Source organism: Melanotaenia boesemani, chromosome 2 (genome assembly GCF_017639745.1).
Source record: "Melanotaenia boesemani isolate fMelBoe1 chromosome 2, fMelBoe1.pri, whole genome shotgun sequence".
In the NCBI taxonomy this organism is placed as follows: domain Eukaryota; kingdom Metazoa; phylum Chordata; class Actinopteri; order Atheriniformes; family Melanotaeniidae; genus Melanotaenia; species Melanotaenia boesemani.
Window position 1 is genome coordinate 28167291 of NC_055683.1, and position 24992 is coordinate 28192282.

Below are 24992 nucleotides of genomic sequence, written 5' to 3' on the forward strand. Positions count from 1 at the left end.
TTTTTTTTTATTTTTAGAAGGAAACACTGTTTCAGTTCTAACCGAGTTTAGTTTAACATTCATTAATAGAATAACACACACTAAGCTGCTATGTTTATATTATTCTGTTGACATATATTCTATTGTACTTACTGAATGTTACTACTTTCCTTTTTAAAACTAGCTTTTCCCAGTTTTAATGCTACTTATTTGTGACTACACTGACCAGAATGCAGTGCGGCCCTACGCAAATTGTGATTGGCTAACGAAGAGCCGTTTCAGGAAGGAGTGCACTGAATTAAGTTCGTCCATTTATCAACTGAAACTCCGCATGGTCATCTGCTTTTGAGAATTTCTCTACATTCAAGGTAAAATAAATTCAGTGCATACATCCTTAATTGGTAAGCATCTTTAGAAATACGTCTTGTTCTCATAATATCTGTAGTTGTTTTTTATTTCACTTTAGTACCTGTAGCAAAAACTAGAACTTTGTTTGATTGCAAAACATGGGGTATTTTGACATACACCGTGGCTTGCAATTTATTTCCTAATTTACTTCCTTATGTTTAGCCGTTTTTTCTCTTCTTCCCCGTCAGTCCTACCACACAGTGCTCTCATGGCTGGAAGAAGAGTAGTGGTTTTTCCTTCCTCAGCAGAGCTGGGACCAGTGCTGGCCCAGCTAGTAAAATCGCGGGCTGACAAGGCCATCTCTGCTCGGGGCAGGTTCACCCTGGGGCTCTCTGGTGGAAGCCTCGTTTCCATACTCGGCAAAGAGCTTCTCGCTCTGCCAGAACTGGACTGCAGTAAGTGGGTGGTTGGCTTCTGCGATGAGCGCCTGGTGTCTTTTGATGATCCGGAGAGCACCTATGGGTTGTACAAGGTATCTATGCCATGGGTTTATTTTCATTCATTGTGCTTTCATAAATGCACTTTACATTTTGATAAAATGCAACATTTTTGCTTCTTTTCCAGAATCAGTTGTTTTCCAAGATCAATATCCCTGCTAGTGGGATCTTAACCATTGATCCCTCTCTGCCCGTGAAGGAGTGTGCTGAAGATTATACCTGCAAACTAAAAGAGGTGCAGTTCAACTGAAAGTATTTAAGTTTGTGTATGTACAGTATTCTTATTGTATTGATGGCCACCTTTAACATCACAGGCATTCCCGGGTGATCACTTCCCTGTATTTGACATATTACTGCTGGGTATGGGACCTGATGGGCACACCTGTTCCCTTTTTCCGGACCACCCTCTTCTGGAGGTGAGGGCTGCATCTCAGATAATCTGTCTGTGATACAACTGTATACATATCGGTGCACTTAATATTTACACTAAGCAATGGACCTGTACACAGAATTAGATTTTTGTTGAGAAGAGACATTTGTTCACAAAGAATGTTGATACTAGTGCCTAATGCCTAAAAAAAAAACAACAGTAAAATGACCCCTGCAGTATGCACCCTCATTTTGCCTTGTCCATCCATGTCCCCATCGTTTCCACTATTATTCACATAACACTTGTCCTGGCCTCACTCCACTGACTGTATGAACACTTTAGAGTCCATTTAAACATCGTTATGTTTGCTTTTAAAGCTGTAAATGGTCTTGCTCCACCTTATTTATCTGAGTTTCTCCACCACTATACTCCTTCCTGGTCCGTCAGGTCAGCTGATCAGCTGCTCCTGGTCAATCCCAGATCTAGTCCTTCTCTATCTGTGTACCTATATTATGGAACAACCTACCTTTGCCTATCCACCAGGCCCCCTCACTGTCAATTTTTAAAATCATTCTTAAAACTCACTTTTACTCATTGACCTTCAATCCAACCTTAGACTTGATCTTATTTGGTTTTTAATTTTTTTTTATTTAGTTTTTATTGTCTGGATTTAATTTTGTAGTTTTTTATTTTACCGCTTTTATTATTTTCTTTAAATTGTTTTATGTTGTTATTTTCATGCTTTTATTTAACTTACCTTCGTTGTTCAGCCCTTTATTCAGCTGTGACTGGTGTTAAAGTGTTTTATAAATAAATTGATGATGATGATGATTCCTTGTACATGTCTGTGAGCTTATCTGCCTCACGTTTATTTGAAATCTACAGTATACATTTTTGGCTATGATTCTCACATTAGAACATTTTTGTGATGTTATGAAGGATTTGGTTTCTCTGTGTCCCATTTGCAGGAAACACAGAAGATTGTGGCGCCTATTAGTGATTCTCCCAAACCGCCACCACAGCGTGTTACTATGACTTTTCCAGTGGTGAACTCTGCACACTGTGTGGCTTTTGTGTCAACAGGAGGAAGCAAAGCACCTGTTTTGAAGGTAATGCTTAATAAGTTGTCATCAAGCATGCATATTTCAAAATCATAATCTTCAAGACTGGAGTGTTTAAAATAATAGTTCAGCATTTTGGTCTCCCCAATGTCAATGTTATGCCTGTATGGTGTGAGCAGGTGGTGGATTTAGAATAGAATAGAAATACTTTTTGATAGTAACTTCAAAACTACACAATCAAAAGATAATAGTTTATCAATCACAGTGTTGCCTGTTGCACTAGAATAGAGACAGGTGATCATCTAAGAATAAGTTAATGTCATTTCTTTATAGACTTATAGTATACAAGCTGACTTCTATTTGCTGCAAGGGTCGCCCTCTGCTGGGCATCAAATAAAAATGCAAGTCTAAGGCACTTGTCCATTGTCACATTTTGTTCATTATCATCTCATTATTGCCATTATTGTAGAGAGAGATTATATTACAGAAAGTGTTAAAATCTTGGTTTCATGTAACTAGGTTCCAAATTAACTATAAGTAAACCTCAACTATGCCCTCAAATAAAACCCATTAAATTAACAAAGAAAACAAGCATAAAACAATGTTAGGGAAATCTAATAAATATAAGCACTTCTTTTACAGATAACTACAAACAATACTTTTGACCAGCTGGCATACCAGAAATACAGTTCACACTATTGAGCTGTGTAATAATGGTGCTGTAACACGATGCTCTCTGTTTTGCAGGAAGTACTGGAGGGTAAAGAAGGTCCAGCGTTACCAGCAGCTCGTGTTGTCCCAACCGTTGGTGAACTGTTCTGGCTCATAGATGACCCTGCAGCTGCTTCTTTAACTATCCAGGTAGAGAGGCCAGGCTCAGAGGTCAAACTATAGAGCAGTCTGTGTGATAAAGGCAGGAATTCAACACTGTATGGTGCAATACATTCCTACATTGGTGAGTGATTAATTAGGATACTGTAGATAATCACAAAAACATAACTTTTTAATGTAACCCTTGCTGGATGTTTGTGTGTTCAGTGTATTGTATATGTCAGAGGAAATTTTATTCAAGTATATGCTTTGTTTATTCTTTAGAGAATTGTAAATGTGCAACACTTGATGGTGATAATTATTCAGTTGTGCTACATGCACATTTAACAAGTCTGAAATGGAATGTAGAAAAAATCATCTTCTTCTTTTTTGGTTTAATTTTTCAGACAAATTGTTCAAAGTATTAAAACATGGCTACAAAACATCTTTATCATTTTTATTTTCTTTAATAATTTTGCACAGCAGCACATTTACCTTACCAAGTTACTAAGCAGCCTAAATGTGTTGTAAAAAGTCATGTATGTTTCAGTCCTCATCTGCGCATGCTTTGTAAATGACCAAATAAAGTCACATCCCTTTGATGGTGAAAATTTTCTGTCATTTGGAATTTTGGTGTCCTTTTTAACCATCTACTACCCCATTTGCACATTTCTGTTAACTGTACAGTGAAGCCCTTCCCTTTAAGACCAAGACACGTCCCCTTTAAGCTCAACTTCGTACTGCTACATCAGGAGCAGTGGCACATACTTTCCGTAAATGTGATGGCCGCAAAAGTAAAGAGAAGGCATTTCTATAACTCATAACGAGCTAAAAGCACTACATTTTATTTTATTTTGTTATATTTTTATTTTACACCATACCGTACGGTCGCAATGTATATGTCGGATGGCCCGCCAGCTGCTCTGCTCCTACTGCTCCTGTCCTGCAGTCCTGTCCGGGGATTCTTTGCGGAGGAGCGCTGGATTCCCGAATCTCCGCTCCTCGCTCCTCGGGTCCTTGTTGCCCTCATTTGCAGAAACTCTGAGCACTCTTTGCCATATTTCCTCGGTACAATTGAGCGCCTCAACTATCCCAAGGAGCGTATGGCTCTCTGGTAAGTTGTTACTGGAAAGTGTTAGGGTTTTTTAAGCTTTCGAACAGATATTAAAGTAAATTGAAATGTATTTCTTTTTGCAAATGTTCCCCTCTTAAACCTAGAAGATGTGCGCGAAAAATATACAATTGGTGAATCCGCAGAGATTGGGTGTCAAAATGGCTGTGGAAACCACATCAAGTTCTGTCGCGTTTACGTTTGGGGTTGAAGAGCATGGCTTTAGTTTCTACATGCACCATCATAACGACGGACTGTATCTGACCACTAATAGAAAGGTAACACTGTGGGCAGAGGTTACCACATCTGGACAATAGTAATCGGGGGGAAAAGTGCGTTGCAGTGATCTGTATACGTGGAGGGGAGGGGATGGGACTGGTTTGACCGCGAGGGGAGCTGTAAGATTCAATGTAATCCAAACAAACGGGGTTCCGTTTCTGCTGTCTACTTCCACACATTAGGCTTCCTCTGGTCTTCAACACATAGCATTTTACTAATCCAGGCCGCTCTGTGTCTTAGTGGACAGCTGTTTTTGTTTCTATTTAGACCTGATGCATTTTAAAGCCCAAATATGACATTATAATGGATGAAACATCATTTATAATGTATAAATGCAAAATTCCTGATCAGATTTGATAATGAAGTGCTGGGTCTGTTCCCTATATGCTTTCAGCAATGTTAAATAGCCTCTTATGTTAAATCCTTATGGTGATTTCAACTTACTGGTGTTATGAAGATTTATAATACTCTTAACATTTTTCTGTAGGCCATTTTCCAGACTTTAAACATCAGCCTCCCATCAGTCTGTGGACAGTGTGGGTGCCTTCAGGTTTGTGGCAGGCTGCAAAGCTCTCACTCACCACTGCACCCATTATGCCAGAGTTCAGTGGCCTTCTGAATCCATACGCAGACTTTTACATTGGTATTATTTTATCTATAAATCCATCCTTGGCCTGCTTCCCTCTTACCTTTGTGATTATATTTTATTTAAGTCAAATAACTATTGTCTGTGCTCTAATGATTTTCTTTTACTGACAGTTCCCAAAGCTTGCAACGAACCTGGCCAAAAGGCTTTTAAATTCTCTGCCCCTGCAGCCTGGAACAGCTTACAAACTGACCTAAAACTGCAGGAGCTGATCTCAGTTAAAGCTTTTAAAAATGTCTCGAAGAGTTAGGAGGCTGACTCAGTAGGTGTCTGTAACTGCTTGTCCAGCTAACTATGCTTTACTTATTCTATTGACCTCTTAGATTTATATTTCACATGTTTTATACTGTATGTTTGATGTTGTTTGTTTTTTGAATGGTTGTTTTAAGGATTACTGTCTGTGATGGAATTTGGACTGCTGCTGCCTTGGCCAGGGCTCCTTAAAGGGATTTTTAATCTCAGTGGAACTTCCCTTGTAAAATAAGATAAAATATAAGTTATTTGTAACAAACTCTCTAAACCATTTGTAGTGGTGTAAATTTATGTTAGAGGCTTTTTAAACACCTGTCTGCCATGTCTGGCTGGGTAAAAGTTGAAGCAAGTGAAAGGGAGGTGTTTCTTACATAACAACTAAATGACATGCTCCAGCAGCCCACCCACACTTGTATCCTCAGCTTTTGAGTAGCTTGCAAGACTGCCCCAAAGGCCTTAAGAAGTGTGCTCTTTACTCTTGCAAACAACTGTGTGATGCTGTAAACACTCTGTGTTTTATGCATTTTTCTGGAGTCTTTTGAGGCTGTTTGCAGGCATGCCAAAGTCTCACAATCAGAGCTTCACTAAACCATTATTTAAATCTTTGGTGTCTACAATTAGGACTTCATTGCTACTCTACTGCAGTAAAAATAGAGTGGATAGAACACACAGCTCTTATAGATGTATGTTTAGAGTTCAAGTACTACATAGCTAATGGGTCTGCTTTTTATAGATATGTTTGATCTGAGCATGAACAGGAAACACAGTGTCGAACAAAGGTTGAGGAATTTGAGAGCGATATGGCAGGAATCGGTGCTTAGCATGGAGTTGTAGTGTTATCACAGATCCATGTGAAATCCTTCCTGGCTATCATCCACAGGAGCAAAATGCAAACCCAGCTGGCCGTTGTATAGATGTTGTTTTGCAGCAAAGACTGTCAACCTGCTTGACCATGAAATTAAGATAGTGGGTGTTTTGTTGTTAAAGGATTTATAGCAGAAGCTCTTAGGCACAGACACGTGTCTTTATTTGGACCCTCTTTAGGATTAGGTCAAACATGTAAATTGTCTGACTTTGGTGCATTTCCCTCAGATTTGGCTTCAGCCTGTTTAAATCACTCTTTTCCGATCTAAGCTATTACAGACAGAAGTTTCACTTCTGTAATGTTGTTTCTTATCCTCTTAACGTTTCCTTTATAAAAAGCTTTCCTTAGAAATGCTAACCTAAAAAGATAACCACCAACTGTTCTCTGTTTTTGTTCTGTGTTGGTGTCATTAACGGTTGTACCATTTCTTACAGGTGCAGACAAAAAGTGTGCAAAGGGCTATTGTTATTTGAGTCAACGTTTTTTCTTTCAAGACTGGGTGTAGTTTGAACTCATACTGGCACTAGTTCTAAAGTTAACCATTGCTACTCTTTTCTCTGATTTTTGTTTGTTATTTTTTTTTAGTTAAGTTCTTGATCTTGTTGAATTTGTTGCATTTTGATTATGGGGTTTTGTTGCATATTGACAGGGTAGCAACTGATCACAATGTGGACAACACCTCTATCATTCTGCATGACTGGCTTGTTAAGGTGCAGAACCTTTACCATAATGTGGAATGGAGGCCAAAGGATGAACTGAGGTAGGCAACTCTGTTTTTTTTTTCTCAAAGGCTTACAAAGCCAAATAATTAAGTAAGTTTGATTAACTCTAAAATATCTTTTTAAGACATTATGAGGATCAGGATGGTCCAAAAGACTGGACAGATCGTCGTTATGAGCATGTTATGAAGCTTCGGCAAGCAGCACTGGAGGCCGCTCGTGAAATGTGGGCAGACTACTTCATGGTAGGACAATAAACTGCTTTGCAGTTACAAGAGTGCACAGTAAGACCTTTTTTTGGTTTGTTTTGTGTGTTAGTATTTCCATTTAAAACTTTGAGCTAGCTGTTCAGCTCAACTATTTTTATCACCAGATATTAACAGCTGAAGGATAAGTACAGAATCAAAGCTCAAGCACAACCACAACTGTAACTTAAGAGGAGGACAGGGTTTTTAAAATTGGCCCCTGTCTCTTACACAATCCTATAATATAAACTTTGTCGTGTAAATCTTTGAACCTTCAGTGCCACACTGTGTAGATTTGTATTCTATTCTCCAGCCTAGCACATTTTGTCTAGCTTCAGTGATGTATAATTTTGAGGTGAAGTGCATTGAGAATTGTAATAAATCTGTTTTCTTAGCCTAACGTCTTGGCTTTCTCTCTTGAGAACACAATTAAAATAGACAATGTTTTACTTCTTGGTTGCTATTCAGTTTCAAAGCCCCATTTTAATCACATGTTCACTATTTCCTTTTTAAGACATGATGGTGTTCTTCAGATACCCTTCTTTTTGTCTTTGTGAACATATTTCATAGCCTTTCCTCTCTCCTGTCTGCAGTTGGTGGATTGTGATAACCTCCTCATCAATCCGAATGTGCTCTGGAAGCTCATAAAAGAGAATAAGACTGTAATTGCTCCGATGCTTGAATCCCGTGCAGCTTATTCAAACTTCTGGTGTGGAATGACCCCACAGGTACTACCATAATGAGGTTGTGTACCTTCTTGTGTATTTATTTAATGCTATAGATTCCTTTATGAACTCAAATGTTAATCAACCCACTTCATCAGGGTTACTATAAGCGGACCCCTGACTACATGCCTATTAGGAAGCAGGTACGAAAAGGCTGCTTTGCTGTTCCCATGGTCCACTCCACTCTGCTGGTAGACCTCAGGAAAGAGGCATCAAGGCAGCTAGCCTTTCACCCACCCCATCCAGAATACAGCTGGGCTTTTGATGACATCATTGTGTTTGCATACTCTGCTCGGATGGCAGGTATTTTGTAGTTTAGTTCTTATATATTAAATCTAAAAACATTACTCATCTGACTTTTACTTTTAGGTTGACATATACATGCTCTGCTCCTTACAGATGTCCAGATGTTTGTATGTAACAAGGAGACCTATGGTTACTTCCCTGTACCATTACGCTCCCACAATACTTTGGAAGATGAATCTGACAGCTTTTTGCACTCCTTGTTGGAAGTTAACGGTGAGTGTTGTGCATTTAGATGTAGCTATACTTTTGCCACCAACTCCCTCTCATTGTCTTGCTTTGAGTCTTTATTCTACCTTTTGCTGCTCTAGTTAATGACAACTTTCAGCATGGGTCTTTATATACCATTTATACCATTTCTGCATCCATCTTCCCTCTTACCATGTAGTGCGAAATTCCCCAGTGGTGCCTTCAAAATACTTACGTGTTGCTAGGAAACAACCTGACAAAATGGGCTTTGATGAGGTGAGTAAGGAGGAGTGATGTGAAGATGGAATATGCAAAAATGGTTTCTTATCTATTTCTTTGCTGAAAGCATCCCCCTGCTGTTTAAATCTGTAATTACACTGACTAGTGTGATTGTATGTGCAGGTTTTCATGATAAACCTAGAGAGGCAGGCTGGCCGCAAAAAGCGTATGCTGAGGTCCCTGTATGAGCAGAAGATTGCATGTAAGGTTTTTGAAGCTGTAGATGGAAAGTAAGTTAACTCAGTCAAATGAATACTATGATCCAGGGCCTCATTCACTACCGTATGGCTTTTATTTTGCCCATTTTCTCACATTTCTTCTTTTATTATTTCAGTGCAATGAATGCCACCCAAATTCATACTCAGGGCATCCATATGCTCCCTGGATATAGCGACCCTTACCATGGTCGACCTCTGACAAAGGGAGAGCTGGGCTGCTTTCTTTCTCACTATAACATCTGGAAAGAGGTGAACACAGAAGCCAAGCCTTCAAGCATTTATGATCTAAACAGATTGGGGACATACTGATTAATATGCTTCTGGATTTAGATTGTAGAGCAAGGCTTGCAAACATCACTGGTGATCGAAGACGACCTGCGCTTTGAGGTCTTCTTCAAGCGTCGCTTGATGAACTTGATGAATGAGGTTGAAGATGAAGGTCTGGATTGGGATCTCATGTGAGTCTTTTTTTTTATTTTTTTAATTATCACAATCACAGAATTTGTCCCAGCTCCCCTAAGTTTGCAATTTCCCCACATCTTTCCTCTGTGTTTTTTTGTGTAGATATATTGGCCGAAAGAGAATGCAAGTGGATTACAGAGAGAAAGCAGTGCCAAATATACGCAACTTAGTGGAAGCAGACTACTCATATTGGACACTAGGCTATATGGTGTCATTACAAGGTGCGAAGAAGCTTTTAAAAGCAGAGCCACTAAAGAAGGTTTTGCCTGTGGATGAGTTTCTTCCCATCATGTTCAATAAACATCCTGTGTAAGTGTTTACCACAGCTAATAACCAGTTAAAGAGTAACACAAACCATTGTTCAAGTCTTAAACTTTTTCCTGACCTTCTCTTTCACAGGTCTGATTACATGGAACAGTTTGAAACTAGGGACCTGAAGGCATTTTCTGCAGAGCCTCTCCTTGTGTTTCCAACACACTATACAGGCGATCCAGGCTACATTAGCGACACTGAAACCTCTACAGTGTGGGACAATGACAAGGCCCGTACAGACTGGGACAGAGCACGCTCAGGAAAAACCAGAGAACAGAATGAGATCAGCAGTGAGGCCCAAAACATAGATGTGCTCCAGTCCCCTTTAGACATTACCGCACGGGATGAGCTATGAGAGGACATGCACGCCTGGAGTGTAAACATGCAAAGGACAAGCTGCCATAGTTTTGATTCACCTGCTCTCCTTGATCATTTTGATTTAGCATCACAGCAGAGATGTAATATCAAAGTTTATAAAAAGATTAAAAAAGTCAGTTGTGACGAGTTAAAAGGGATCACGGGCATCTTATGCTGTGTTTTTATGTTATACTTTAACAAGGCACTAGACTTGCCATTTTGAATGGCATTTGCAGTACCCAGCTTCTGTCTGTCATACAGAAATTCAAAGATGCATTTCCAATTAATGACATTGGGCTGGTTCATCTCCGTCATTTCAGGTGATCTATTGTAACATTAAACTGTGAATTTTGTTTTTCTTTTGGATTTTCAAATTAGTTCATAAATCTTTTATGAATTGTTATATGTAATTTGGTACGAAGGGCACATGATTGTGTGTTCCCCCTAAGAAGCACCAGGAAACATACATCTGAATTAGAGTGTTTTGGGTTAAGGTTTGACTTTAGGATAGTACATGAAATAGGATTTGAAATTTGTAACAGGATGGTTTTTTTATGTTATTTATTATTTCATGGTTCTACCATCTCATGGATATAGCATCTGAAGAGGTTGATTTTCACTGAGCAATAATGAAATAAATTCACCAATTCACTGTTCACAAAAATCAGTGATTCATTGTGTAACATAAAATAAAAGTTTTTTAATAGTTTGAATTTGTCATAACTACCATAATATGAATACTCTTATGCTGATGTAATAATTTCTCCCTGTTCATGTTCATTTTGCAAAGCGCGTTCTGGAGATATTGAACAAATGTGACAGCATAATATTGTGGGATGCTTCTGTTAGAGTAACTTCTGTCTAATTTAATATTCAATATTCTGTATTGTCATTCACCATGTTAACACAAGAGGATGGTAGTGAGGAATAGGTTTTTTTTAAAAAGGCATAGAAACCAAGCAGTGTATTAAAAATAGGAAAGAAAAGATAAATAACAAAGGAAATTGTGAGTTAAAGTATTGTGATGTTTTTATTGCACTGTCAAGTGATAACAGCAAGATATTGCCCATAATGATAATGCAGCTATCACACGTAATGATACATCTTGCACTTAGTGGTCTGATATTAGCATTATTGCACATGATTCTGAACATCAATAATACATAACTTGGACTGTGGTCCTAGTTGCGACTTAAGTTGAACAGTTTTACAGCATCGAGGGAGTAATTCTGACTTAACCTGGTGGTGTGTGGTGTGGGCTCTAATGCCGTACAGCCTGGTAAGAGGTAGAAAAATAGGCTATGTGCAGGGAGTGTGGAGTCTTTCATGATGCAGGAGGTTCTTTTCCTGCTATTGCTGCTTAAATGTCACATACTGTTGGCAGGCTGCTGCCAGTGATCTTGTGTGCAGACTCCATCACTCTCTCCAGAGCTTATCTGTCTGCAGCTGAACAGTTGCCGTATCACACAGTGATACAGGAGGTGAGGACACTTTCCACAGCACCACTGCAGAATATAACCTTAAGAAGGCTGGGTCTGTGCTGGGGACTACTCTGGGTCCCCTGGAGCTGATTGTCCAGAGAAGAATGCTGTACAAGTTTGCTCAACATAATGGACAATTCTTCACACCCTCTTAGCAACACAGCAAGGAAATGAAAGTGTGTGAGTGTGTTCAGTGAAAGGATTCTTTGGGTCTGTTGCAACACAGAAAGGTACAGGGGGTCATTCCTGCCAGCAGCCATCTTTGTAACAAGAATTGAATGACTTATTTAAGTTTAATTGATGATTAGTGATTTTTAATTTAAAAAATGCAACAATCATAGTTAATATTTTTCATTTATTTTTTTTTATTTAATTTGATCTTGTGCACTGGGCACACTGGTCACAGTTATCACTACACATTTATGTGGACTATAACTTATTCTCTTATTTGGTCAGTAAATAATTTTTTTAAGAAATTCTATTTCCTTAAGCATAGATGAAGTATCAGCTGTCATGTTACACTATATATAATCTTTATACATATCTGTAAAGGCGTCAGAAATTTTTATTACTGAGACGACACAGCTTTAACACAGTGGCACTTTGTCACTACAGTAAGAGTGAAATAGTGTGGGTGGGGCCTAGTGTGACATAGACATTCACTTCCTCTTCCCTTGATGGTGAAAAACTTTGGCCAACCTCTTCTCTACCAGAGGAAGATCTTATAGAGAGGTTAAACGGTAGCACGCTCAGTGCCACACGCTGATAATTTACTAGATCCATGTAAACACTGCCGTACAGATTTTCAACCACTCTAACTGTACTGTTTTTAATGGTGACCCATTGAGTGAGATGCAGATGGTGAGCAACTGATGTTAAGGTTTGGCTACCGGCAAGGAGAAAGTAAGGAGAAATGGAGGAAGAGTCAAACAAAGATTCATCTCAAGGCACAGGTGAGCAGAAAGAATGTAATGTTTGGGAGTAATTTTGAGCAAGTGATGCTTTAAACTCCACATATCTGGTTGCCTATGATGCTCGTGAGATCTTTTTGGATTTCTTATTGATAATTTGGTTCATATATAGGCTAAATTAATTTATATTTTAAAATGGCATTTAAAAAATGTTTTGTGCTGATTGTAAGTTTTCCAGCATTGCAGCAGCAGCTATAATGGCATGGCTTTTGCATGTGGGTGCACAAACACACTGTATGCACAGTGAGCCTCTGTGGCATCCTCCTAGTCAAAAAGAGGGTTGGTGAACTTCCTGAACTCTTTCTTCATTATGACACATTCTTGTTCTCTGTGTGTGTGTGTGTGTGTGTGTGTGTGTGTTTGTGTGTGCGTGTGTGTGTTTTTAACTTCTGTATTTTTACAGAACAGGATATGACTACTGCTAATCTTAGCCAAAAGCCAAAAACTTAGCATTTGTTCATTAGTCATGATAACATTGGAACTGGTTTTGACAATCAGTTAAACTTTGCATTTAACTAGAATGGTTTCCAATATATACTTTTAAGTTCCTTCTCAGAAAATGTTTAGTGTGGTCTAAATGTATTAATGTAGAATTGTTTACTGCTGTTACAAAGATTGCAGGTAAACTACAAGCAAAACAAAAGTTGCTTTTTTAATAACAAAGATCAATTTGTTAAAAAAGAAAATTTATTTTAAATTTGCCATAGCTTACTGACACTGTGTTCTCACTCACTGAAATGCTGCTGGTGTGAAAAACAAGGACTCTATGTGCATTATGGGACATGACACAAAATGCTAGCAGGATGTGGTTGACTATGGTGAAGGCGTATTTGTGAGAGGGAGATTTCTTTTTCTTAGTTCTTGCATCAGTTGAAATTTGTTGGATGCTAACTTTTTTTTCAGATGGTGAGGCAGCAATTAGATAGCCAATTTCATCATTAAAGATGTCATTATATTTTTTTTTTTAGCTCATCATTACCAGAGATTTTAATGAAATACTGTTGAATATGTTTCAAAAGAGGAACTGTGTTTTGAATGCTTTTCATCTGTAATCTTTGCAGGGCAATCATTTATCTTATTGTTTGTTTTTTTGTGTGTGGAATTGTGAAATAAGTAAACTGTAATTTATATGAGTTTATCTGCAGATGTATAATATTATGTCATTGCCAATTATCAATGACACATTGGCATGATCATTGTGTCAGTTGTCAAGTTCATCATACTCCATCTTACGTCTGCTGATATCATAAAAGGAAAGAACATTATTTGAGGATAAAGAAAATCTTTATGTGCACATTAAGACTGATTTGGCTCTATGTTTGCTGTATGTATGTCTGTGTATACATGAATCACATATGGGATGCCTGTCACAGATCTTAGTTTTTCCATTTCTCATTTCAGTTTTGAGGAAGGCTCATCAAAAGTCTGAAACCAAGCGATACAGTGAGATCTTCAGAGAATTTGATAATCTTGAACTCTCTTTCATCTCTTCGTAAGTTCATAAAAGTGTGCAGTGTGATCCGAATACTGTGATGGAAAAGTGCAGTGGTTAGTGGTGTGTGGTCATAAAAAACAACACAGGATAAAACAGCTCATTTGTCTTTGTCCATTTATGGCCATAATCCATTAACATAACATTAACATTAAGAGAAGCTCAACCAAGATTCTCAGTATAATTCATTAATGTTCAATGTATGCCTTTATTTTACATGTGACGTCTATCTGATTCACACTCTCATTTCTGTTAAACTCTGATGCTAAAATTACTTCCTCTGTGGGTGGCATTGAACAGACATGCTATTTGAATATTGAAAGGTAGCAGAGAATTGACGTAAATTGGCAATTACATCATAAACTAGATCTAAAAGCTGTCCCGATGGCATTAACATTTCTGAACATCTGATGTTAATTATTTTCCTTACACTTGTATACGTTTATTATTAGCATACAATGTTCCTAGAACAATCCCAAACACTTGGATATTGCTGGTTTACTGTGTGTTTTTCTGCGTGACATTTTTCCTGTGTTCAGTGATGCAGAGGATCTGCTGGCAGATAGTGACTCCCAGTCCATCTCAGAATTCAGCTCTGCAGAAGGTGCAGACATCACAGAGCAAAATGAGCAAAATGTAAGAGTTATATTCTTTGCAATTAATGACACACATTTATGAATGTTTAATTATGCTGCAGAGCTCAGACAATGCTCCTGAAACTGCTGAGCTCACTGACACCAGAAACAGTGAGGATGTTTTTGGAACCACTTACAGAAAACCGTAGGTGTGGTTTGAGGAAACTGGCTGTTGCTTTATCAGAATATAGTTCTTTTGTTCCAACAGTGTGAAGATACACTTTGCTCACAGAATCGTGCTGAGGCCAATGAGGTGGATGGAAACCAAACAGGTATGTTTTGTGTGAGAAAGAGATGCAAAGAGAAAACAAAAGGATGTGGTAATGCACAGTTTACGGACTCAGTGAATGACTGGTTTACACAAACTGAAGCTTTGCTTACAGGCAGCCATAAAGGTTCCTGTATTGAAGACTTGTTAGAATGCATCTGATCAACATCAGATTAATAATGAATGATGTACGTATGAAAAACTGCAGTCAGTGACACTTATTGTGTCTGTTTCAGTCTTTGGTTATTTTCTTACACTAATCTGTGATTTGTAACTGCCCTTTTGTAACAAGATTAGGATAAAGAAAGAGGATTTAAGCAGGAGACAGATGTTCTATGTGTGTATGTATAAAAAAAGAGGAAGAGATAGACAAACTGGAGAGATGTCAGTTTTACAGATCTTGAAGTAAATTAAATACAGAAAAAATGAAGAAAAAGATTTCACATGCTCAGTGTACACATAAATCTGTTGCCATTCGTGGCAGCCTTGGTTTAATCCAAACTATGGGTTACAGCACACCTCTAGAATTAAATCTGAGACAGGTTGCATTTACATAACAAAAATAGTAAAATGACAGTGTAAACCTCCTCAAGAAACCCACCCCCATCCAGTCTTATCTGCAAACTAAGTCACACACCAGGAGGTAAACCTCACTCATTGCTCCTCTAAAGTCTGTCTCTCCACAATCTGGACCCAACTAGGATAATCCTCAATCCAAGCCCCAGAGGCTGTAGTCATGGAATAGCACATAATTTAAACGTGGCTAATTTCTGAAAAAGGAGAGAGTACTTATTAGTCCAAAATATAGACATGATTCACTAACTGGTCAGCTGTAGGGCGTGGGGGGTATACACAAGGTTGTACCCTGTTCAAGACAGAATACAATTTTACTTGGTTGGGATTTTTTCTTCTACCACTCTAACTGTATTTATTGTCATGACACAGAGACAATATATTTTTCTTGTCTGAAGAACTACAAATTCTACTCTCTGTGGACTGTTGGGAGAAGCGAAAGTTTTTGAAAGTGTATGAATATGTTGTCTTTAAGATCAGTTAAATCACATTACATGCATTAATTGTGCTGGATGTTGAATGCAGAGAAATTTTGAATAACAAAAAGCAGTGTGGGGAGCTTTTTGGAAGACCTTGTGATTGTCACACAAACATCATCCACCCTGTGTTTATGTGAGTCACAGAGGAAGAAGAGTGGTTGGTATATCAACACCCTCTTGGTTTAAACACGGTAGAGCTGTGACATGATGCCGCCACTAGCTCTTAATAGAGTATCTGCTTGCTCTCAAAGCGTCACTTGTCTCTTTGTAGCTGACCAGAAGTGAACAGGTGTGAGGGGGAGGGGATAAGGGCAGGGAGGAAGAGGGGAGAGGAGGGAAGTTATTTAGCTAGAGTTGTTTTTCTTTGGTCCATGGAAACCCTCCTCTGTTAGATCACATCCCCATTTTTTGTTTACGGACAGACTTGGACAGATTTTAAAGAGTTTTTTGGCAGCAGATTACTGTATGAATTGTGTTGCCAGAAATGTCCACAGTCCGCTGAGACCCTCTGGAGATTACAGGATTTTCACTCTTAAGGAGCAGCTATGACTTTCCATATGCAATCATTGTTTTCTGTTTTGGGTTTGTGCACCTTCTTAAGTTTTTCTTGATGATTTTTGCTAAATTTGATCATGTGTCATTAAGTTTGTGAGTTTGTGGTTGACACACTAGAATAGATTGGTGATTCTTTGGTTGGAGAAGGGGTGGGAGGGCTGGTTGAGTCCTTCAGGAGAGACAATCTGTTGGGTGTAATACAGTGGACTTTTCCCTGGATATAACTCGAAGTGTGCAGAGCCTACAGTGATGCTGATGTACTCCCTCACAGCCCAAGAAGCAGACTTGGCCCTTTGTCGCTGTGAGGATGGAGTGGAGACGGCACTGCAGTACGCCAAGATATGGTGCCGCTATGCCAAAGACCTTCTTAACTGGATGGAGAAAAGAATAAGCTTGGGTGAGTATACATGTAGCTGTGTAAAGGAAATAGTATATGCAAATTCTTGTAGTTATACAGAACCTTTACTGTAGTAGGACAGTAAGAGAAGCAGAGCCTTGTTTTGTTTAGGAAAACCAGAAAAGAGAGAGCAGGAAAGATGAAATATTTAAATATAAGCTAGTGTGGCAGAGCACTATTACATATTCAGGTGGGTTTTTTTTTCTTTTTAACCCACTGAGGCTATCTGACAGTAGTGTAGTCACTCCAGGAAGCCACATGCCGCACATGCAGAAAGAAAGGATTAAAGATTAGTTGCCATGAGGAGGGTAATAAAGAAGAGTGGGTTCATTTGGACTACATAGACAGTGATTAGTCTTGTATCAGCCTGAACAGGTGCCAGTGTCCAGAAAGGGATATAAAGATTACAAGTCTTTGGGTAGCAATCAAAATACAGAGTCATCCAGCTTAGCTGTGTAAGGAGAAGTATAGGGCAACAGCAACTGATGAGCAATGCTGGGTGGAGCTTAACCCAAACTACTGATTACACATAGAAGAAGATCAACACTTTGACTTCCCTAAAATGTCCTAAGATTACAAACCTTTATCAGAACACTGCCTGTGTCTGATTAAGATCTGTGCTGAATGGTCAGGTTTAAGCTATTTTAAACTAATCTAGTTGATTAATAGTTCAAAAGCGTCAAAGTTCAGATTGACCTCAGCCAAGCTCTAGTTGAGTTCCAAAAGGTTTAATAAACCTTCCAGTAAAGGTCCAATTTATCTGAGGTAGAAAAGGTAGATAAATTGGACCTTTACTGGAAGGTGATATCATCTTTACTGGTGCCAAATGATATCACCAAGTTTCACACAAAGTCTGAGCTGACTAGTAGCAATAATAAATTTACTGAAGTGGCTCCTTTTCATTAAGTTCCATTTTGCTTTTCTTGTTGCTGTGGAGCACCATATGAATAGCAAGTTGATAGAAACTCACAGGTGATTTTTGTTGACAGAACAAGAGTTTGCAAAAAATGTGATGAAGACGGCTGAAGGTGCAAAGGCCAATGTGGCTCAGCAGGTATGATTTTGTTGAACTTATTTGCTAAAGAGTGTTCTTTAGTAGGTAGAATAATGTGTTTCAGTGTGTAATTGGAATAAAAATAACTTTGCAGTACTAATTATATCTGCTTTAGAAAAGCTTTGTAAATTTGCTCTTGCATGTGCAGGAAATGATGCCACTACAGTACATCTACACCATGGCTCTGGAGCAAGATATCAAGAACAGTGTATCCTCCAGAAGAACTGTTGAAATGATACAAAGCCGATGCTACCAGGTAAAGACCACACATACATACAGAAAGAGTGAGTTTGTTAAGTCCTCTTTGTATTTCATTGGGTTTTGCTGTTTTCTTTTAAAATCCACCATGTTTGTCATGAAGGCTTTGGCTGCCAAGAAGAATGAGATTGATAAGTGGCGCAGAGAGTTTAAAGAGCAGTGGGCAAGGGAACAAAGGAGGATGGTAAGTGAATAAGGATTTGTGTTCAAATCTTAAGTAGAGCTATGTTTATTACAAGACCAATTTTGTTTAACATGTAATTCAACTTTAGTTGTGTGTAATGAATGCGATAGTTTATGTTAAAACCTGAGTTAGCTTTAACAAAAACAACAACAAAAAAAATGTTATTTCTCCACTGTACATCAGAATGAAGCTGTGACTGCACTAAAAAAGACAAAACATCAGTATTTCCAGCGCAGTGAAGAACTGGAAAAGGCTAAAGCAATTTCAGCTAAAGCTGTGGATGACACAGCTGGAACTAAAACACTGGATAAGAGAAGGAAGTCCAAAGATGAAGCCCAGACTAAGGTTGATGCCTTTTAATATATTATATTAATATAGAAATGAATTTGTAATACAATTTACTATAAAAACTGTATATTATCTGGCTGGTCATACCATGTTTTTGATGTTTTACTATACATTATAAGTAAAAAAGAATTGAATAGATTTGCCCATTGCGGATAATGAAGACATGGCCGGTATTGTATACCATCTTTTAGGCTCTTTTTGTATTTGCCACAGGCAGTGGAGGCAGAGGTTCTGTACAGACAATGTGTGAGTGACGCCAAGATCCACCAAGATGAATTAGTGAAGGTTAAAGAAAGAATTATTTCTCACATTCGAAAGCTCATCTGTCAAGGAGACACTGTGCTTAAGGAGGTTGGTATGAGAAAAAAATCTGTCTTTCTGTCAGTATGTGTTTGAACAAGCTGTGGTATGAAGACAGGAGATCATTTAAGGTTAATGATTTCAGCCTGTTGGTGCACATACAATTGTGTATAGTAAAATAATTTTCTTTATCAAGACCAATGGCAATGCAATAATCAGCTTGTGTCTAATATTTGCCTCATCATTAATTAATGCATATCAATGCTTATATAAAATTATCTACAGTAGGTTTGCAATTAGCTCATAATGTAAAAAAACAAAGTGTTTTGTAATGTAACAAAACAAGAATTAGTTATGAAGCTTTTCAGCACATACAATATGTTTTCCTACATTTAAACAATATTTTATGATTAATTTGGAGTTGAAATTAAGACTGCAAGCAATGATGGAGAAATTAAAAGGAAATCTGTAAGCAGAGATAAGCCATTTATTTGCTGGCCAGATCATTGCTTTGACTTCACATGGCATTTGCTCTTTGCATCAGGCCACAGTCAACATGTTCTACTACCAGCGACAGCAGACAGAGCCTGTTCCCCTCGGCTACCACAACCTGGAGTTGACATGCAGGTCCCTGGAGCCAGGGGAGCCCTATCTGCTTTACATCCTCAGCAGGCGTCGTCCTGAGCAGACTCTCCAAACCTTTCTTTTCCAAGAGTATATTCCTCAGGGCAAAAGGTATGAGAAACTGACAAGTGGTTATTTCTACCATGATTTTGACTGTGATGTGGATTCAATTTTTTACAGCTTTTTAAAAAGATATAAACAGACAAATTTATTAACTCTTAACAATTAATGTTAATAGGATTTAGGCAGATCAACAGTGTGATATCTGGACATTCCTTTTTCATGTGCTATTTTCAGAAAAGCACAGAAATTTAGATTTTTTATTTAAATTTTTTTTATTTTTTAAAGCAAACGAAAGATCAGCAACACCCTCAGCTCTGTGCAGGACCATGTAGTCATGACAGATGATATCGCTTGCAGACGACTCAGTGATGGCAGTAAGAACTCCAAACGATCATACCATGACTGATTTTACAAATAAATAAATAAATCCTTCTTCATAATTCAATTTGTGTTTTGGTGCATTTTAGAGAAAATGGGACACAGTGATAATGAGAGTATTGGAGGCAGTATGGAATCATTATCCAGTCCAGGTAAGCACATATTTTTTTCTTTTTATTTTACATACCAGTAAAAACTTTTCAGAGCATAACATTTCCCCTTTTTCTGTGGTTCTGCTCTGTGGCGAATGGATAATTAAAGCTTACAGGAGGCTCCCCAAAACAGCATCTACAATGACAGTGTCATCAGATGATCTAGATGACCGAGATGTAGGGTCAGAATCAGGTTTGTTCCCTCATTTCATGTCTTCATAAAAATCCCATCAGTTGTTTTGCTGTACAGCATTGATATTAAACTTCACAAACCTGTTCTCTCCTCTATGCAGAATGCACTGATGGCCAGTCTGTAAAAGCTCGAATGATTTCTCGAGCTGCACTGACACACAGACTCAGGAAAATGAAGAGCAAGATGGTTAAATGCAAGCAGTGTGATAACTACATTGTTGTCAGTGGGATTGAATGTGAGGAGGTACGAGGCTACAATGGAGATATATATCAAGAGGATCTGCATCTCAGACCTACATGGACAGAGCAAGGAAAGTAGAAATTCAAACTGTCATGCATGTTTTATTTCTGTCACATATTTAGTGCGGCCTAGCTTTGCACAGGAAGTGCATGGAGGTGTGTCAGCTAGAGTGTGAGCACAAGAAGGGCGCAGTGTTTGGAGTGGAGCTCTCGGAGTTGTCACGAGACAGGCCAGATGGAGTACCGTTTGTGGTAATGCGCTGCACATCTGAGATTGAGAGTCGAGCTCTCTCTGTCCAGGTATTATTTACTATCAGAGTGGCCAAAAAACAACCTGCCAAGTTTGAACTGCCAGCCTTATAACTCGTTCTTGATTTTGTTTTCCAAGGGTGTGTATCGTATTAGTGGAGCCAAACCTCGCATTCAAAAACTCTGCCAGGCTTTTGAGATGCAAAAGGAGCAGGTGGACCTCTCTGATCCCTCACCACATGATATCACTTCTGTTCTTAAGCACTTCTTCAAGGAGGTATGAGAGTTATTCAAAGAGTTTATTTCACTGCATTAATTTAAATTTTTTATGAGAGAAACAAGTTAAATATCTACAGAGTGCTGATTCAGATTTATAAGGTTTAAAAGGCAAAGTGAGAAAGCTTTTTTAAAAAAAAAAAAAGAATTGATTTTATGTATCTTGAAGTGTCTTAAACTCAGGTAAATGCATTTTTTCTCACATCACACTGTATAATCTCAATAATATTTCTTTCAGCTTCCAGAGCCTTTACTGACCTTTGACCTGTACAATGATTTCATCGCTGTGGGAAAGACCATTCAGCACATGAGTGACAGGGAAACATCACCAGACCCTAACGAGATATCGCACATTATTCACAGTCTGCAAAAGCTATTGCAAAGGCTTCCTTTATATTGCTTCAACACTTTGCTGCACATTATTTCTCACCTGCACAAGTGAGTATGGAATTGATGGCGGGTCATCACTAATAGTTTGATGTAGTCTTTTTCTTAGGCTACAATTTCTTTATTGTTCATTGGCTTCTAAATCTAAATTTGTTGTTTGTTTCCACAGAGTTTCAGAGAACTATGAGAATAAGATGTCCCCTAGTAATTTGGGTATTGTATTTGGGCCAACTTTGTTGCGCCCTCTAGTGTCAGTGGACATGTCAATGGTGGCCATTTTGGAGACAAGCTACCAGGCTGTACTTGTTGAGTTCCTCATAACACACCATGACAAGATTTTTGGCCTTGAGCAGAGATCCAATACTCCACCTCCCCCAGTCCCAACAGCACCTCTTCCAGATACCCCTCCCAGAACTTCTTGTCCACTGGATCGAGTACCTGATGCTCAATTAGAGCCTGAGATGTCCTCCAGAGAGCAGCCACGCTCAGTAGAAGTAAGTACCTCAGTTTAAAAAGGATAAGTAACACTTGCATGGAATTCACTCCTGCCACAGAGACGTTGCACTTGCATGTTGTTTTAAAAGCCTTAGCACCTTAACCTCCTTATTCCATGAGGATTAAGAAACTAGACAGCTGCTGCCTTTCTGCTTCACTCTGAACTCTGCCCTGCTTCACCTCCTTTCAAGCTCTGCTTTGTGGCCACGGCTATTACTTATAAACAGAAAAATTTGAATGCCCAAATGTAAATTTTTGCAGAGGCTGTATAAAATGGCTCAGAGGCCATAAGGACAGTGGTGATAACTACTGCTTAGCTCAAAATATCCATTTTTTATAATGGAGTCTTTTGCCTCCATAAAAATCCCCGACTTAGACTGTAGTGCTGTAGGATTAGACGTGGTCTGTAAACACTTACAGAAATCCACCCCTCAACTTGTGTCATTCCAACAGAACCGAACTATCAAGAGAGACTCAAGCGAGGGTTATATATCTGACAAGTCTTCATCCAATGAAGCAGTGGACCAGCTCAGCCCTGAGACCAGTGAGAAAGCAGGTAGGCTGATGTGGCAATAGAGCAGCTGTTCCTCAGAAAATATAGCATTAATGTCTCATATACTACTAGTCTATAGAAGTTTGAGTTTGCCAGTGTAATGAGTTATAGCTTGTTACATCATCTTTTATTAGTACTGCTTGAGAACATGTTTTAATTAGGCTAATCCTATCAGGCATCCAAAAGGTATTACACACACAGCTCCCAAGTTGTTCACTTAATTTCTAACAGGTTGTTGGTTGTAGATTAGAGTTACTCAGTATCTTCTTAAGCACCTGAAACTGTGAGTGTAGAGTGCCACAAAGTCTGTTGCCATTTTTTCAGCCCTATATGCATTTCCTCCATGTATTTTTGGAAATCAAACTTCCTTGTTAGTGCGTGCAGTTCTGCAAAACTATTTTAGATTGCTTAGCTTTTGTTGAGATGTGTGTTAAAGGCAAAACTGTTAAGTAATCGTGGAATTCAAACACATCATGTGATCATTTTGGGATGGAAATCTTAGTGTTATTTTTAAATCTTTGTTTAAACTTTGAAACAAATTAAGCCAAAAAAAATGCAGTTTTCTTTCCTGCGTGAGAAGCTTCTGCTATCCTTTGCTTTTTTTCTCTTGCTTTTACTCTTCTCTGTGGCTTCAACAACAGGCAAAACAAAACATTTGCACATATCAGCCTTGTATTTTTTCCTAATCATCAAGTCAGTTGAGGATATTATGCAAGTGTGCATCATCCAGAAGGAAATTGAACATTTGTACAAAGTTCTTTTTATATTGTCCTGAAGGTAGTTGATGAGTTTAAGTCATGCCTTTGCTGGATGTTTCTGAAAACAGTATGTAAGACAAGCCAGGTTTAGTGGCAATATTATCAATGACCTGTGTTTACACTTGTTTCCTTTGTGAATTATATACCTTCTCTCCCTCTTCTGCCCTAGTCCTGGCTATGAGAGCAGCATCGGGTGATCCTCGGGGCGAGTCAGTGCTGGAATCTGCCTCTGATTTAGGGATCCAACCACACTATCGCTTCACAAGACAACCTGTGAAGTATCACCGGCATCATAATGCAGAAATTCGACTCTGTAACCCTGGTTGTGCAACAAAACAGCCAGCAGCTCCAACAAGTGTTTATCAAGGGAGTGCAGACAGCAGCCGCAGCTCCTCTCCAGAGCTAGGGACACAAAGACTTTCCTCAAACTTTGATGCCTGCTGTGAGAACATTCAACAGCCCCATCAGGTCACTGTTAACACAGAGAGTAAAGTGGAGGTCCCACTGAGCCCTCGCGAGGTTGTGCAGTACATGCTGGGACTGGATTCAACATTTACATCTGCAGGTGCAGCATCCTCTACAGCACCACAGAAATCTACTCACGAGGTGGCAACAAGGTGGCAAGCAGATCAGAATGTAAATCTGAACAATAACAGACAGAGCACTGGACAGAGTTATCATCTTTATGCATCATCCAAGACAGTTCATGTGGACCACAACCTGAGTTCTCCAGCCCAGAAGATCCTGTCTGGTCTAAAGCTGAGACGCAGCCACTCGGGGAAGGATGAACAGCTCTTTGTCTGAATACAGATAAAAATTTGCATTTATGAACACTTGAGAACTGCAATAATCATAACACTGCTTTTATGTGAAACAACAGTTACTATGTTTTTTTGTTTTGTTTTGTTTTGTTTTTTTTAATGTCAAATATTTAAGGCACAAATATCTATCTTCTGTCGTGCACATTTTAAACTGTCAAAAGCAAATGTTAAAAAAAGTAAAATGCTTCAAATTTAAAGCACACAAAGGTTTAGTCTTTATACTTGAATGCCACAATTTTAACAGCACTTAATCATGTTCTTTGATCTGCTGACCATCCAACAGTATAATACTCAGACTAGGAGAGACGTGCTTGTATGAAGCAGTTTCTATGAAACAACCAGTTGGTTTGAAGTTGGAGTTAAGTGTTGCAAACTAGCAAATAAGCACTGAGATTTAGTTCTGTAACAAAAAAATGTAGAAGACTTCTTTTTTTTCCAGTAAAATTTGTTTTCTATGTTCTTTGCTGTTTGATATTTTTGTCTGCAGAGGAATATTTTTTATACAAAAATGTACCTTCGTCGTTAATGAATTTTTAAATGAATGCAGCGTTACGATTTTGACACAAGGGGGCAATATTTCAGTATGAGACAACATGTCAGAAGCAAAAGTAGGACGATAAACTGTTTATTTCTAAATTCAGTGCTGCTTTAAGATAACATTTTTCCTACAATCACAAACACTTATTAATATGATTAGGTTTAGAACGAGATATTAAGTGAAGCAAGCTTTTTCACCTATCTAGATAGAGTTATAGTTATATTCAAGCGCTAAAATCTTTTAG

At 38.5% G+C, this 24992-nt stretch overlaps 3 protein-coding genes across 3 annotated transcripts; all 3 read left to right on the forward strand.

Moving 5' to 3' along the window:
- Positions 1 to 208: 208 nt before the first annotated feature.
- On the forward strand, positions 209 to 3680 carry pgls (6-phosphogluconolactonase). The gene is made up of 6 exons (XM_042006167.1): positions 209 to 347; positions 576 to 859; positions 952 to 1059; positions 1139 to 1240; positions 2163 to 2303; positions 3003 to 3680. The coding sequence occupies exons 2-6, from the start codon at positions 596 to 598 to the stop codon at positions 3147 to 3149; spliced, it is 762 nt and encodes a 253-aa protein (XP_041862101.1). The 5' UTR covers positions 209 to 347; positions 576 to 595; the 3' UTR covers positions 3150 to 3680.
- Positions 3681 to 3790: 110 nt separating this feature from the next.
- Positions 3791 to 10736, forward strand: colgalt1a (collagen beta(1-O)galactosyltransferase 1a). Its single transcript, XM_042005509.1, has 12 exons — positions 3791 to 4179; positions 6868 to 6978; positions 7065 to 7182; positions 7776 to 7910; positions 8006 to 8210; positions 8307 to 8426; positions 8599 to 8675; positions 8802 to 8908; positions 9013 to 9145; positions 9227 to 9354; positions 9461 to 9667; positions 9758 to 10736. The coding sequence occupies exons 1-12, from the start codon at positions 3959 to 3961 to the stop codon at positions 10023 to 10025; spliced, it is 1830 nt and encodes a 609-aa protein (XP_041861443.1). The 5' UTR covers positions 3791 to 3958; the 3' UTR covers positions 10026 to 10736.
- A 1499-nt stretch (positions 10737 to 12235) lies between these two features.
- On the forward strand, positions 12236 to 24670 carry LOC121652399 (GEM interacting protein). Its single transcript, XM_042005180.1, has 21 exons — positions 12236 to 12461; positions 13881 to 13971; positions 14511 to 14607; positions 14815 to 14878; positions 16753 to 16878; positions 17868 to 17932; positions 18081 to 18188; positions 18294 to 18374; positions 18558 to 18719; positions 18936 to 19073; positions 19567 to 19757; positions 19995 to 20083; positions 20177 to 20239; positions 20349 to 20432; positions 20533 to 20675; positions 20795 to 20971; positions 21060 to 21197; positions 21435 to 21634; positions 21753 to 22077; positions 22532 to 22634; positions 23559 to 24670. The coding sequence occupies exons 1-21, from the start codon at positions 12422 to 12424 to the stop codon at positions 24191 to 24193; spliced, it is 3120 nt and encodes a 1039-aa protein (XP_041861114.1). The 5' UTR covers positions 12236 to 12421; the 3' UTR covers positions 24194 to 24670.
- The last annotated feature ends 322 nt before the right edge of the window (positions 24671 to 24992 follow it).

What these genes read in the sequence shown, in the direction of transcription:
- pgls (XM_042006167.1), top strand. Translation starts at nt 596, where the DNA reads ATGGCTGGAAGAAGAGTAGTGGTTTTTCCTTCCTCAGCAGAGCTGGGA. An exon ending in GCACCTATGGGTTGTACAAG is followed by an intron (nt 860 to 951) that starts GTATCTATGCCA and finishes CTTCTTTTCCAG; the next exon opens with AATCAGTTGTTTTCCAAGAT. An exon ending in GCAAAGCACCTGTTTTGAAG is followed by an intron (nt 2,304 to 3,002) that starts GTAATGCTTAAT and finishes TCTGTTTTGCAG; the next exon opens with GAAGTACTGGAGGGTAAAGA.
- colgalt1a (XM_042005509.1), top strand. Translation starts at nt 3,959, where the DNA reads ATGTATATGTCGGATGGCCCGCCAGCTGCTCTGCTCCTACTGCTCCTG. An exon ending in ACAAAATGGGCTTTGATGAG is followed by an intron (nt 8,676 to 8,801) that starts GTGAGTAAGGAG and finishes TTGTATGTGCAG; the next exon opens with GTTTTCATGATAAACCTAGA. An exon ending in ACTATAACATCTGGAAAGAG is followed by an intron (nt 9,146 to 9,226) that starts GTGAACACAGAA and finishes TTCTGGATTTAG; the next exon opens with ATTGTAGAGCAAGGCTTGCA.
- LOC121652399 (XM_042005180.1), top strand. Translation starts at nt 12,422, where the DNA reads ATGGAGGAAGAGTCAAACAAAGATTCATCTCAAGGCACAG. An exon ending in TACAAAGCCGATGCTACCAG is followed by an intron (nt 18,189 to 18,293) that starts GTAAAGACCACA and finishes TTTGTCATGAAG; the next exon opens with GCTTTGGCTGCCAAGAAGAA. An exon ending in AGCAGCCACGCTCAGTAGAA is followed by an intron (nt 22,078 to 22,531) that starts GTAAGTACCTCA and finishes TCATTCCAACAG; the next exon opens with AACCGAACTATCAAGAGAGA.